Source organism: Leuresthes tenuis, unplaced genomic scaffold (assembly GCF_036924035.1).
Source record: "Leuresthes tenuis unplaced genomic scaffold, fLeuTen1.0.hap1 SCAF_2, whole genome shotgun sequence".
Lineage (NCBI taxonomy): Eukaryota > Metazoa > Chordata > Actinopteri > Atheriniformes > Atherinopsidae > Leuresthes > Leuresthes tenuis.
The window spans coordinates 40,105,087-40,120,704 of record NW_027325356.1 but is presented as its reverse complement, the minus strand read 5'-3'; the positions used below and the strand labels follow the sequence as shown (position 1 = coordinate 40,120,704).

General features: G+C 40.9%; 1 protein-coding gene across 1 annotated transcript in view; it reads right to left on the bottom strand.

Annotated features, from left to right (window-relative positions):
• Nucleotides 1-8,761, bottom strand: part of vps35 (VPS35 retromer complex component) — a 32,575-nt gene extending 23,814 nt beyond the window's left edge. Inside the window, exons 1-2 of the mRNA XM_072381063.1 lie at nt 8,661-8,761; nt 471-569 (exon numbers count right to left, since the gene is read on the bottom strand). Coding sequence (XP_072237164.1) covers nt 471-569; nt 8,661-8,663 — 102 coding nt within the window. The 5' untranslated portion in view covers nt 8,664-8,761. The remainder of the gene's footprint in view (nt 1-470; nt 570-8,660) is intronic.
• Nucleotides 8,762-15,618: the final 6,857 nt, after the last annotated feature.

The window sequence follows — 15,618 nt, the reverse complement described above, 5'->3', positions numbered from 1 at the left end:
TGACTCCACTGGTCTCACAAATAAACATCTGGGATTGGCTAGATCACTAAAGGCAGCATATTAAGAAGCCAAAAAAATAGGCTGAAGAGCTTACATTTAGGTGTCTGAAGTCAGTTCCAAATCAAAGTCAGAAAATAAAGCTTGAAATTTTGTTGTGGGGACCCCTTGATCTAAAACAACTTTTCCCTACATCAATCTCACATCATTCTGACGTGGGATGTAAAAACTTTCAGTAATCAGTAGTTATTTAGTTGAAGTAAAAGCTAACACTGTCCCTTGAGACTGAAAAACATGATACAAACCCTCAAATAATCCATTGTAATTTCACGTCTTAAAACAACAGAAAATATGTTAAAAGGTGGATTCGTACTTTTACTGTTTGCACTGTATGTTTACTGTGTACTTAGACAGATATTACATCACCAGCAGCATGACAACCAAAAGGTTTCATCAAAGCAGAATCCGCCTACCAGGCAGCGCTTCATTTGGAATGACTGGACCTTGACAGCCTGGACAGCTTCATCTAGAAGCTTCTCCTGCTCATCCTGAGGAGACTGCTGGGTGGTTGGCTGGAAGAAAACAATTCAAATGCAGCTTAGTCTTTGCTTCAACCACTGTAACTTCATCACATGCACTGAAGAGGTAAAAAAAAAACTGTAACTGGCATTTCAGACAGTTGAAAACATGTTGAGTTTATAATGAACTGTGGAATTCGTCATTTTTGTGCCTTTCCAACATACCCAACAGAATATGATCAGATTCACGAATTACTCCAATATCCTTCACACTTTTACAGCAGACACAAACCCATGATATAGTAATATATAATCAAGGAAAGTATGTAGTCATCTTATATAATGGAAAAGGAACACTAGAATAGAAATTTGCGCTTTACAGCAAAACTCTTTTTTACTGGCTGCTACTTCGACTTTGTGGATAAAGATCTGTATATATTACAGAAAATTAAGAATTAGCAATCTAACAGATCTACCATGACACCTATTAAATGCAAGTTATTTAAAGTAAGTGAATGGACAATTGTTTTTTTTTAAAAACTCCAAACTGGGAGTTAAAAAGACTTCTGGGCAGTAATTTCTACTTTTAGGCTACCTTCAACCTTTGGGGGTGGGACTTCCAGGGCAAAACCTTTTGATAGGCTGAGAGTTCCAAATGTTTACATTTTTTTCAGAGATACTTACACAGCTATTATGCTCCAATGCATAAATAAAAACACAACACTATGTAAAAAATGGGCAATATTAACACATTTTAATTGAACTGAGCTCATGTTTCTACAGCGGAGCCAAGGAGACCCAGCACGAGCAGTTGAGAGAGCTCCAGGATGACATTGCTGCCACTGTGACAAGAAAGCTGTAAAATCAGAGCCAGACTTAAGTTAATACAGCTGAAGCAGACTTCCATTTCTCAATTTGGACACCCTCAATACCACTCCTCACATCTTACTTATCCGCCTAAACACAGACACAGGCAAAGTCTCAGTCTTTCTTCTGCTGGACCTGAGTGCTGCCTTTGACACAGCTGACCATGCAATCTTATTACAGAGGTTAGAAGACTGGGTGGGAATCTCTGGTAATGCTTTAAACTGGTTTAAGTCTTATCTTGAGGACAGGAAGTAGTTTTTGAAATTGGTAACTGTGTCTCAGACCAAATAGCTATGACATGTGGGGTTCCCCAGGGGTCCATCCTAGGACCCCTATTGTTCAATATGTACATGCTCCCATTAGGCCAGCTAACAAGTACCTATAATGTGTCCTACCAAAACTATGCAGATGACACTCAGATCTATGTGTCATTGACGGCGGGAGAACACAGGCCTGTAGATACATTGTGTCACTGCATCAAACAGTGTGGATGCAAAACAATTTTCTCCTGCTAAACTCAGACAAAACTGAAATCATTGTCTGTGGCCCACATAAACAAAGAAAATGTCATCAGTCACCTTGAGACTCTCCCTCTAAAACCTAATAATCAAGTTAGAAATCTATGGGTAATATTGGACTCAGATCTGAACTTTAACAGCCACATTAAATCAATAAAATCAGCACCTTTCTACCATCTGAAAAACAATCAATCAAAGTCTAAACCAGACTTAGAAAGACCAGACTTTAATCCATGCATTTGTCTCCAGCAGGTTTGACTACTGTAACGGCCTGCTCACTGGGCTCTAAACGGGCTGTAAGACAGCTGCAGTACATCCAGAATGCTGCTGCTCAAGTCCTGACTAGAACCAAAAAATACGACAATATTAGTCCAGTGCTCAGATCTCTGCACTGGCTTCCTATCGCTCAGAGAATAGACTTTTCAACTAGGACTCTGAGAACCTCAGGGAGGGGTCTCCTGCTGGTGCCCAGAGTCAGGACTAACCAAGGTGACAACCGAAAGTATTTTATTGGTACTTTTCGCTTTTAATTCAATTAATTAATGATTATGTTTTATGTTTTTGGAATGATTTTATTTGCCTTCTTGTCATTATATGTAGCTGTAAAGCACTTTGAATTGCCTGGTGTACAAACTGTGCTCTACAAATAAACTTGCCTTGCTTAGTTTTCCCCCAGATCCCAACTGTGGAGGTGAGGAGACTCAAGGGTAAAGGATACTCGTGTGTATTCTTTCTCAATCCTCTCTCTCCCCAGGTGAATTTTAGGAATAGACATGTATGCTGGTTTGTTGTGCTGACAAAAGTTGTTGTGTCTTTTTTACAGTAGAGCAAAGCTAAAGGGCCAAAAGCATCACCAACACAACCAAGAGCAGCCCAAACCTCAGAATGTTCCATATAATACTGAGACTGCGACCAAATGGCTACAAAACACAACATGTAGATATGAATTTCCAAAGCCCACTATAAAGAGCATCCAATTTGCTTCTAGTTACTGAGGAATGTAGAACTTTGGGAGGTGAGAAAATAAATATCCCCATCATTTCACTTCAGCCCACTTCATTTTGTTAATTTTCAGGAAGTTTTGAAAATAACTATGCAACATGCACATATATACAAAAAAAACCCAAAAAACATCACACCATGTTGTCTGTGCGGTCAAAAGTCTACCTCCTGAAATCAAAGAATGACCTCCTGTTGCCTCTTCCAAAGCACTTCTGCTTGACAAGTTGTAAACGCCACTATGACAGGCATAGGCGGAGATTTCCGAGTACCCACATGTAACAGGCAGCCTACACTTGTCATTGATTTGCTAATGACCGCTCTGCTACCTATCAACGCATTGCGTTGTGATGTCAGATAAACCGCCGAAAAGGCTGGACGGCAGCTGGCTGTTAAACTAGCAATGTTGTTGATTTAGCCAACAAAAGGGACAAATTTGTCACAAAAATATCCAGTGACCCGACACAGTCTTCCAGTGAGAACTCTACCGTGTCAACGACTGAGGACAGCAGCAGTGCAGATGTTAGGCAGAAAAAATGTCGGACTTTTCAAGCTAGCTGGAAAGATAAATACTATGGGTGCGACGATACACTCAGCTCACAAGACGAGACACGAGAGACGAGATCTCTCCCTTCGAAGTCTCTGTTAGTGAATGATTTGATCTGTGATCATCATATTGATATATTTTGTCTTACAGAAACCTGGCTGCAGCAGGAGGATCATGTTAGCATTAATGAATCAACTCCCTCTGACTATTTAAATGTTCACGTTCCTCCAACCTCAGGCAGAGGAGGAGGAGTGGCAGCTATCTTCAGATCAGGGTTACTAATCAGTCCAAGACCCAAGATTAGTTTGAGCTCTTTTGAATCTCTGATTCTCAGTTTTTCCCAAAGTGGAAATCACAAAAACCTCTTGTGTTTGTTGTTGTGTATCGTCCACCTGGCCCTAACTCTGAGTTTCTCTCTGAATTCTCAGAGTTTTTATCCCAGTTAGTGCTGAGTACAGATAAAGTCATTGTAGTGGGTGACTTTAATATTCATGTAGATGTTGAAAATGACAGCCTAAATATTAACTTTAATTCTATTTTAGACTCTATTGGATTTTGTCAAAGTGTTCACAGACCTACTCACTGCCTTAATCACACCCTTGACCTTGTGCTGACTTATGGCATTGAGAGTGAACAGTTAACAGTGTTCCCTCATAACCCTGTCTTGTCTGACCATTTTTTAATAACTTTTGAATTTACATTACTTGACTACACGGTTTCTGAGAAGAATTCTACATATAGAAGGTGTCTGTCAGATAATGCTGTAACCAGATTTAAAGAGTTGATTTCATCATCCTTTTCTTCACTGCCATGTGCAAATATGACAGAGGACGGCTACCTAAATTTTACTCCAGTAGAACTTGACTCTCTTGCTGACAGCACTATAGCTTCAATGCGTACAACACTGGACAATGTTGCCCCTCTGAAAAGGAAGCTAATCAGTCAGAAGAGGTTGGCTCCTTGGTATAATTCACAGCTGCGTGCGTTAAAGCAGACTGCAAGAAAGCTGGAGAAACAGTGGCGTTCCTCTAATTTAGAAGAGTCTCAATTAGTCTGGAGAGATAGTTTAATAACGTATAAGAAAGCCCTTCATAAAGCTAGAACTACTTATTATTCATCATTGATAGAAGAGAATAAGAATAATCCCAGGTTTCTTTTCAGCACTGTTGCCAGGCTGACAAAGAGTCCGAGCTCTGTTGAGCCATGTATTCCTTTAACTCTCAGCAGTGATGATTTCATGAGATTCTTCATCAATAAAATTGCTTCTATCAGAGAGAAGATTAATGGAATCCTTCCCACTATTATCACTGATGTATCATCAAGTAGAGGAGCTTTAGAAATATCTTTAGAACCTGATTTGTATTTAGACAGCTTCTGTCCAGTTGATCTTTCTGAGCTAACAACAGCAATAGTCTCTTCTAAACCATCAACTTGTATGTTAGACCCAATCCCAACCAGACTGTTCAAGGAGGTTTTCCCCTTAATTGACACTTCCATATTGGATTTGATCAATCGGTCTTTGCTGACAGGATATGTACCTCAGACTTTTAAGGTTGCTGTAATTAAACCTTTACTTAAAAAACCTACTCTTGATTCAGAAGTGTTGGCTAATTATCGACCTATATCCAATCTCCCTTTTTTTTGTCTAAAGTTCTTTAAAAAATAGTTGCAGCTCAACTTTGTGATCATTTACATAGAAATAATCTGTTTGAAGAGTTTCAGTCAGGATTCAGAGTGCATCATAGCACAGAAACAGCACTGGTGAAAGTTACCAATGATCTCCTCTTAGCCTCTGATAGCGGACTTGTTTCTGTGCTTGTCCTGTTGGATCTCAGTGCTGCATTTGATACGATCGATCACAGCATTCTGTTACAGAGACTTGAACATGTTATTGGGATTAAAGGAACTGCATTAGGCTGGTTTAAGTCATATTTATCTGATAGATTCCAGTTTGTTCTTGTAAATGAAGAATCTTCCTCACACGTTGGAGTAAGTCATGGAGTTCCCCAGGGTTCTGTGCTTGGACCAATTCTTTTTACTTTGTACATGCTTCCATTAGGTAACATTATTAGACATGATCCAAAATGCTGCAGCCAGAGCTCTGATGAGAACTAACAGGAGAGATCATGTTTCTCCAGTTTTAGCTTCTCTTCATTGGCTCCCTGTTAAATTCAGAATAGAATTTAACATTCTTCTCCTCACATATAAAGCTCTTACTGACCGAGCTCCATCATATCTTAAAGATCTCATTGTAAGATATTTTCCTAATAGAGCACTTCACTCCCAAACTGCAGGTTTACTTGTTGTTCCCAGAGTTTCTAAAAGTAGAATGGGAGGCAGAGCCTTCAGTTATCAGGCCCCTCTCTTGTGGAATAAGCTGTCAGTAAATGTCCAAGAAGCAGACACCCTTTCCACTTTTAAGATTAGGCTTAAAACTTTCCTTTTTGATAAAGCTTATAGTTAGGGATGGCTCAGGTGATCCTGAAACATCCCATAGTTAAGCTGCTATAGGCTTAGACTGCTGGGGGGCCTCATCTGTCACACCTTTCCTCACTTTGTTCTCTTTTTCCCCCTGTTTAATTTCTCAAATGATTTTATGTACATGTGACATTATTGTGGTTATTAACTTGTGTTTGCCTGTTCCAACAGATATCCTTTGAATGGTGTTATGGTGTTTTTCCCCCCTCTTTTCCCTCTTTTCTGTCTTCTCAAACCCCAGCTGGTCGAGGCGGATGGCCACCCTTCCTGGTTCTGGTTCTGCCAGAGGTTTCTTCCTGTTAAAAGGGAGTCGTTCCTTTCCACAGTCGCCACAGGCTCAGGACGGGAGATTGGACTGAAGACAAGTTTCGGTGCAATCTGTTGGTTTCCTTAGCTAGGATATTAATTTTTGAATTGGCTCTATATGAATTAATTGGATTATGATTACAATGAATTGAATTCCAATTGGCTTGAATTGGACTATATTACTTAAGTGCCTTGAGATGACAATTGTTGTAATCTGGCGCTATATAAATAAAATTGAATTGAATTGAAATAGAAGTTTGGATAGCTCCCAAATCTCATGAGACAGATTTGTAACGTGACGAGAAATATTGTCAACTTTAATCTTGCGAGATCTCGTCACACCCCTAGTAAATACCCATGGACAGACTACGATGCTGCAAAAAACAAAGTATTTTGTGAAGTTTGCACTGTTGGATTGTGTTTTTCCTTTATCTTCATCTGAGTCTTTTGCGTTAGGTTACATTGACATTAACTCCTGGATCATTGCATCACCAGTGTGTAGACTGTGTGTGTTTGTGAAAGAGAGCGTGTGCGTGTCACAATAGGAACAAGTATATATAAGATTAAAATCATAAGCTGCAACAAAATGTTATTTCAGTATCAAGGTTGTTCTTTTCAAAAAAGGAAAGAAAAAAAGCCACTAAAGTAAAAGATGTTTCCAGAAGCTGCTCACAGTCCCGTCCTCATATTCATGCACATGAATCACAGCTAATATGACTGGATGAAAAGTGCAGAGAGTTGCTTTGAATGCTGCAGCCACAAGTCAATCCAGGATGGGATTATTTTTATTTCCGTGTCTCTTATGCTAACAAAGGTGTTTGGAGAATTTAGGCCCATCTCATTTGTTTTATTTCAGTCTCCTCATTCCTCCTGTTTTTCACCTGAAAAACTAATATTTCTGAAGTTTGATATCTCAAGTCCTAAAATGCACTGGAAGGAGAGAGTAGGCTTGTTGGAGGAGATGTTTTTTTCTGCATATGTGAGGTATAAAGAGTTTTTTGGCACCTGCCACGTCTCAAGGGGGCATGGTATGTTCAGCCCAGACTTTAAGTTGAGGAGTGAATATCTGCTTTGTAAATATTTGCCTCTAAACTACAACTTTTTTTTTCTTTAACCAACAGTTGCAAAATGTTGACATATCTAATGGTCTTTTGGAGGCAGTTTGATAAAATGCATAGCCTTTCTTTTTTAATTTAGTGGTTCCATCTCATTTCTTTATTTTGGCATTTTCTGACTTGTCAGAATTATTTTGTGGTATTATGGCTCATCAGAACATTCTCATTTCACTTTTGTCAGATATCTGTAGGTGTGCTGTGCTGTAACTGCTGTCTCAGCCAGGGTGCTCTTCAAAAAAGAGATATCTGATTTCAATGAGATCTTTAAATAAAGATAAGAAGAAATATATTCTTATATAGTTACGGCTGCTGTCAGTAGATAAAGTTCAACTAGAAGGAACTACAAGAGCGCAGGTTATTGGTGTCAGTTCCAACCTGTTTTCGAGCAGAAACCTTTGTTTGTTCAGATTTAACAAGTGCGCGTCCTGCCGCGGCTTGTTTATGCGACACGTTGACTGAGGATGGAGAGCCGCAGTGTCCGACAGCCACCAGCAGCAGCTGAACGCAGCGCTGCTCTCATCCTCACCGCCGCTGACACACTTCCCACTCGTTTAATTAAGTAAAGAAGGCTACAGAGCAAAAGGAAATTTATCACATATGTATATACATTCAACCGGACTGAAGGTACAGGAGACTGGCCTTCCCAGGAGAAAGCTCTCTTCATTGCTGTCTTACGAACACAGCTCGTAATCACACCAAAAGTAACGAACACTGCTGAAATATCTGCGGACGGTGCAGCCATTTCCGCAAGAAATATGTTCATGCAAATACTGGGAAATATGTAGAAAATGTGCTCTGATCTCTCGGCCGTTCGGCCAAAGCTTAAAGCAGCAGATACACTTCCCCTATTTACGCTCAGACGACAAGTACAGCATTATGCCAACCAGTTGAGAATGATCCGGGAGAGCAACAGACTATGCTAACAGATACTAGCTTTGATCGTCATACCTTTAAACTGTTTTGTCTCAGAAATCTTAACATGTTGTACTCGCCGATTTATCTGATAACATGCGTTATATGGAGTACGATGCGTGGTGCATATATATTTCGTGAAAAAATAAATGCCTGAATAAAACAACTTTGTTAGCTTGGACGCTTGTTAGCCTAGCTTGGACGCTTGTTAGCCTAGCTTGCCGCTGTCAGACTTGGTCCCAAAGGGGTAGGCCATAGTTCCAGTTACATTCCACGGTGATTTTAAATCAGCCTGAGTTCCACTTAGGATTTGTTGTTGCATAGACCAAAACGTTATACAGGGTAATATCAGAATGAAACGTGCAAATATACAGCATGATTTTCTTTCAGGAAAACTGCTTACCATGGTTATTGGACGTGTTTCAGATCTGTCCGAGACGCTGGTTTGTCATGTGACTCACATTAACGACGCCTTCACGGTCCACCTCATCAGCGAACAGGCGTGGCCTCCCTCACTGCGCACTTCAGCGGGGTGCAGACTGTTTCTTCGCCGTCTGTACAAGCAAATGCTGTCTTATGACCAGACTCTTAACAGTCACCGCTATATGTTTATTACTTGTATTCATTTTACTCAAATGCATTTATTCTTGGATAAATTGATTGATAGATACTGGCAGATCTAGGATTTTTCTGGGTAAGGGGCCATCAAGTATGGGTTTAAATTTGTTTAAAAGATAACTGCAAACAACACAAAGGCGGCTGAAATAAAACTAAAACTTTAAAACTACAGACTAGCAACAAACACCATCCATAAATGTTATCACAACCAACTGACGCGTTCATGTCGTTGCTATGGTTACTGCTAATCAGCGATCTTCTTTCTTCGTCGTTCTTAAGCCGAACAACAGCGCCATCTATTGGATCGTGCTTTGTGAATCACGAGCTATTTGTTTGCGGATCTGAGTGAATTTGCAGAAAGAATGTCTCAAAAAATACAAACGGGTGTTTGGTGATCCACAAATGCTGAGTCGCGATTCACAAACAGCATTTTCAGTTTTACAAATGGCTTTTTGTTTTACAAATTGAAAAGGATAGATTTACAAATACAGATAGCCTATTGTTTTAAAAACCAACACACAAGTTACAAGTAGGCAATTTGTGGATAGCAAAACACGTGTGCAACTCAAGACATATTTGTAGATCACCCTCTGCGCATTTGCAGTTAGATAAATATTAACCCATAATCAAGGGGGCACAATATTCATAGAGGGGCCAAGTACTTGCCCAACACTGTTCGAGATGGTTCAAATCTTCTTCTTCTATAAGCTTTACGCTGGACATTCCTATTTGGCTCATTGGCGCCGCTAGTGTTTCGGCATGGAATTGCATCCACATATAATCTGATTTTCGCTCTGGGACAAAGGACAGATGAGAATTTCTAAATCTACTTCCCTGTAAGTTTGGTAATTAAGTTTCAACTTCTGCTCTCTACGTTGTATGTATTTCCGCAGCCATCAAAAAAGTTCTGATTTTAAAAAAAGTTCTGATTTAAAAAAAACAAAAAAAAAAACAAAGGACAGATGAGTGTCAGGACAGGGGCACTTCAGGGGGCCAATCAGATTTCAGCTGGGGTCAATGCCCCTGTGTCCCCGCCCCTAGAACCGCCCCTGGACAGACAGATGGTGGCAGATCATGTGCTATATCTAGCTGCTAAAAGCTTCAGCGAAGGATGCGGTTATAATCGTTTCACCCTTTCGGTGGCAGTCTTCGTACTGTGAATCCTCATGTTGGTGACCTGATGACGACTTAAGGATTTAAGATAACAAGTTGTTTTCAGGGATTTTCATGATAGTGTTGTCTCATTCGCACTTTACTGCACACATTTTCTTTTTGACATTTTCCCATCATGTTGTCCAGTAGGAGTGCCAATAAATTAACTGATAAACCTGGGAAAATCCAGCCAATCAATTGTTTTAATGTCACTATCACCATCTCAAGATAAAGTCTGTTTTCCAGTGATAACTGGTTATTTATGACTTTTTTGATAATGGAACATTTATTTTCTGGTTGGAATTGGTGACTAAATTGTCCCCAGGAGTGCATGTGAGCGTGGGTGGTTGTGTGTCTCTGTGTGGCCCTGTGATGGACTGGAAACCTGTCCAGGGTGTACCCTGCCTCTCGCCCAATGACAGTTGGGATAGGCTACAGCCCCCGAGTTGGATTAAGCGAGTATAGAAAATGGATGGATTAGTTTATGTTGTTGATGCATTTGGCAGATGCTTTTATCCTAAGCGACTTACAGGTAGGCAGATAGGGTAAGGGGGTCCTGCATAAGGACCCCTACTGGAGGTAATACCTTTCATGCAGTGGATTTGAACCCAGGTCTCCCACACGAATGGTGGCAATCATGAACTTGTTTTCTCAAAATAACAGGTTTATATATTTAGTTAGTTTAGGCCAAGTAACATTTGTTTACCTTTCACTGCAGACACTGGGTTTGCTTGAAAGGGATCTATTAGCTAAGGTGAAGGTGGTTATACCTTTATCTTTGCCCACATATATTACTGTTGTAGCGAACTCAAGTGTGGAATTGAATACAAACTTAAGATTTTAAATGACTGCAACGTTCTTTTGTGGGGATGGTCAGTGTGGAAATACCAGATGGGGGATTTCTACATCAAAGAAGAGACATTTACAACGACCATTGCCCACAAAGGCATTTTGGGGGAGTTTTCTCAGCCCCTCTTTCCACAGACCTGTGCCATAAATTTAGATAAATGCATTAATAGCTTAGTGCTAACTAAGCTGAACAAACAACGGACCCTTTCAGGAGAGTATTGGGGAAAACCAGAACAGGACCCCTCCGACCCTATATGGTTCAAAGTAAACAATGGTGACAGTTTGCCCCGACTCTGGCTCAAGCCAGAGACAGTCGCAGCATGGACCTCTCAAAAGGATCTCACCCAGAATCACCTTTTAGCTGAATCTTGAAACTATATTAAATGTGCTTTGTATCTTTGTACAAGTTCTTTCATGTTCTCAGTGATATCACAAGCTGCATTTTAATACCTTTTTCATGATCGTACGCGGAACGATACAGAAGATATTATTATTTTGGAAAATTACTAAACATCCTATGGAGCCACATTGCCCCCGAGTGGTCCGTAGTACTGAATAGTTAAACCCAAAACTAAGTCAATAACTTGCATATGACATGTGACATTTATATGAAATAATGCAACTATTAACCAATTCTTCAGCTGTTTCTTATTGTATTCTGTGTTTAACACAGGAAAATAACATTGGTTGGTTCGTTATTCATACTTCATAACTCTGCAGATATCCATCTGAATTTTGAGACTCATAACCATCATGTTATGTTGTTTTTTCTGTCGTTATATCCTAAGTTTATGCTATATCTTTCCCTTTATATCTTAACAAGTTATGGTGTTTTAGAATCCTCTGAACAAATGTTTATGAGACGGAGGAATGCAGGAGTGGAATTGCTTTGAGGCAAACCTCCTTGCAGGTCGCCTTACAAAATACGCCCAGGCAGACGTCACAACAGTTTCAGGCATACCATTGGCTGAAAGTGTAGCGTAGGCCTACGTCATGCCCCGCCTCCACGAATCAAACTCCGGAACCCGCGAGGAAAAGTTAGTTATTGTCCGGTTATGGCATAAGAGTTATTGCCCAGTTCGCATAGGTTCTTGAATAGAACATGTACGGAATATTGAAAGAGAATATTGAAGGTCCAGATCAGTAGAGAAGATGAAGAGCAGAGAGCTCTAATTGATGGAATGAGAGTCTGGTGGAGAGTCTTTGAAAATGGCAGGAGAGGAAGATGAGATGGAAGAAGAAGGTCCGAACAAAGACAGAAAGGGAAGAATGTAGTAGAAAGATACATTTTGCGTTTTTGTTCGTCCGTCATCCCGTCTCCTCTCTATAGCACGTTTTAAACTCTGCTGCTGCAGCTTCCTCACCTATTTTTGATCAGAAAAAGGAGCCAGCATTCAGCTTGTCAACCTTTTTGTCAATCTTTGGTGAATTTAAGTTCACCTCATCAGAGTTGGTCAGCAACCAAAACCAACTCGACCCTTGGACAGTTTTATCATTATTTGTGTGAAATTCCGACACACCACCCGTTCGTCTTCAAGCTACCAGAAGGAACCCAGGAACGCGACCGGTCCAGTCCCTGAAAGTCAACCACAACGAAGGCCGCGAGACACGGAACTGAAAGAGAGACCCAGTGGGACCCGCTGGCGAGGACCTGTGGTTCGGAGCTGACCTGACCGTAAGATCTGCCCTGTTCTTACATTTCAGACGGTATGCGGTGGGTGTCGAGAGAATTCGCTGTTAAAATGATAAATTAACCCAAGTTGTTAGCTTTTAAATTCAAATAGTAACACAACGCGACTATTTGAATGATTCCGGTATCCATCCATCCCCTCCCCTTAGTTCTTTTCAATTCACTAAGTGTTTCTTATATAATCATCCATATTCAATGCATTTCTCCTGTTGTCTTAAGGTTCATGTCTTTGGTTATATCATTTTAATAAATGGTTCATATATATACATATATAAAATCAACCGGCTTTTGTGTATGTGTTCTTTACGCACGTGTGAGTCCAACAAAACGAGAATTCACGAGTAGCGACTATATGAGACTGAAATTTATTAGTTATTAATTAATAATTGATTATTAATTTAACATACCAGAATCGTAAGATTCTGTCTTTTTCCTTCGATTGAAGGTGGTGCCCTAAAACGAGGTTAAATAAGGCTTATTCAGATAGTGAGAACTTTCGGATAAATCCTTACATCTTATCACATCACGCTACGTGTGTCCGCTATAAATATATATTGTTGGTGCCTTGTGTGCCGGCGATATATAATTTGGTTACACTGTCAATACTCAAGAGTAGACATTTACTAAAATCAATGCAGCAAACACAATTACATATGCATGCCTTGACTCTTTTGGGACGGAGGGGTCAAAGGTCAAAGGGTGCCAGGTAGGCATCTCCAACGGTGCACCTCCGAGCTGGGGAATCGAGGATTGTCTTGAGGGGTATCCAGGTCCTGGTAATCCAAAAATTTCCAGGTAGGTTATGGTGAGTTGACGAAGCTGGCAGGTGGAACAACTCGCAGTGGGCAGGCACAGAATCTGTAGGGTTCTCAGCAGCAGCTTACCAAATAGGAATTTCTTAAGAGAGCAAAGCAAAACACAGTTAGACTTCAGCAAGGCAAACAGTACTGACTTGAGTTAGGGGCAGCCAGTTGTACCACTTTGGAGTTACAACGATCTGGCTTTGAGTGGAGGTCAGACCGGAGAGTTTAAGCAGCAGGGATGATGTGTCTGATGAACTTCAGCTGTGGTGGGAGACCCTTCTGGAGGAATGAAGCAGCTATATCCACACCCACAGAACACAGTCACACACATCATACACTCAGCAGAGGGAGACAGCACAACACACACGAGGGAAAAGGGGAAGTAGGGGAAAATACCAGAGGCTCATGACACTATTTTTCTACAGACACACACAGACTATTTCATCTGCGGCAGGTGAAAAACACAGAGTGGGGAAAAAAAATAAATAAATAGGTGTGAGCAGAGCTGAAACAACTCAGAGTCTGACCGTCGTGTACACAAAGTTTATTATTCATAAGAAGTATAAAAAAAGGTCCAGTACAGAGTCTCCGAAGGTCCCAAAGCCTTGAGCAGCCTCGCTCTTCAGTTGGCAAGTGACAAACCTCCAATCTCCAGAGCATAAAAACAGAGACACCCAGCGTCAATGTTACGATTACAACGGGGAGAATCCTCGGGGTCTGAGACCTGTTAAAACCAACTTCCGGGGAAACAATTAAAAAAGTGTACTTAGCTGCGAGAGGGGTGCATTGTGACAACACCCCTCTACGTGCCCATGGCGCTTCCCCTCAGTCCGATGTGATTGGTGTTTCCCGACCGGAGTCACCCTGGACACGATCGCTGCACCAGGCAAGGGTACTCCCCTCTGACGGCAGTATCCCACTCCAGGGTGTCCACCCACCGGCAGCCCAGGTCCATAGTCTTTGGCAAGCCCAGCCATTCTGGCGTCCTGCCGTTCAATCTTGATTCTTTAACCCTCTTCTGTTTCTTGCTCTGCCTGTCTCCTCATCTTCTGCGATGTTGATACGGCCTCCTGCTTAAAAAAAGGGTGTAAAATCCAAGTGCCACCACCTGCTCATTGCAATCAAGTGCGCTGCTTGCAGTTTTTGGGTTCTGTTCAAGGTCAGCATACGAGTACTACATGTAACTCATAAAAAAGATAAGCAATTAAAGTCAATGAAAAACATGCACAATAAAAACTGACCCTGTCATATATGATCTTAGAAGATAGCTTTCCTCAGGTTGTTATTGCAAGTCCTGCACAGCAGGCAATGAGCTGCTAAGACATTCTACATAGTGACTGTGGTGTGTAGTGAAGGGGGAGTATGCACCAAACAAGACCAATGTTTGTTTACAGTACATTAGAGGGAAAATACTTCTTTCATTATCTGGGATAAGGAGGACATTGTCATGCTGCGATGAGGTCAAGTAGGGTTTTTGTCCTGTCTAGGGCTGCCACGATTAGTCAGACGAATTTAATAGTCGATGCATAATTTATTTATTTATTTTTTTCAAACTTAGTTTTTCTCTCAAAACTGCTGCGGCACCTTCCACTGCTGCGTCTGCCTTTCTGTCCTTGACACACATGCACAGTAGTGGTAACTGGGGTCAGCCATGATGTCACAGGAAGTTAAACCAGACGGGCTCTGGTATCATGGCTACCCGGCAACGGAGCTCAAAAGTGTGGGAGCATTTTACTAGACGAATGTGTGCAATGCAATATCTGTAAGGCAGACTTTGCCTTCCACAGCAGCACAACGACGATGCACGAGCACCTGAAAAGGAAGCACGTTGTTGTAGCTGATTGTGAAGAGGGACCTTCATCTTGGTAAGCTAACTGGCTAGTTAGCTGGTAAAAGTAGCATAACCAGAGCGTTAACTTGCTACTTACTCATATTGATAGCTGTAAACGTTAACATTAGCGATGATGATTTAATTAATTAGCCTTAGCACACATATTTCATGTGTTTTTGGGTTATGTTTCAGTGCTAAAAAAGTATGTTCATCTTCAATGGACGGCTTTGTTACAAAGCTAGCTACATGCACACCTCAGCAAGCAAATGTCCTGACTGAGTCCATACTGAACATGTTGGTGTTATATTTGAGTTAGTGAGACCAAAACCTTTTGTGAATAAGTCCTTAGTTTCAGGTGCCTACCTCATTTGATTTAAATGCAGCTGTGTTTGATGCCAGAGAAAAATGAAGGAAAGAA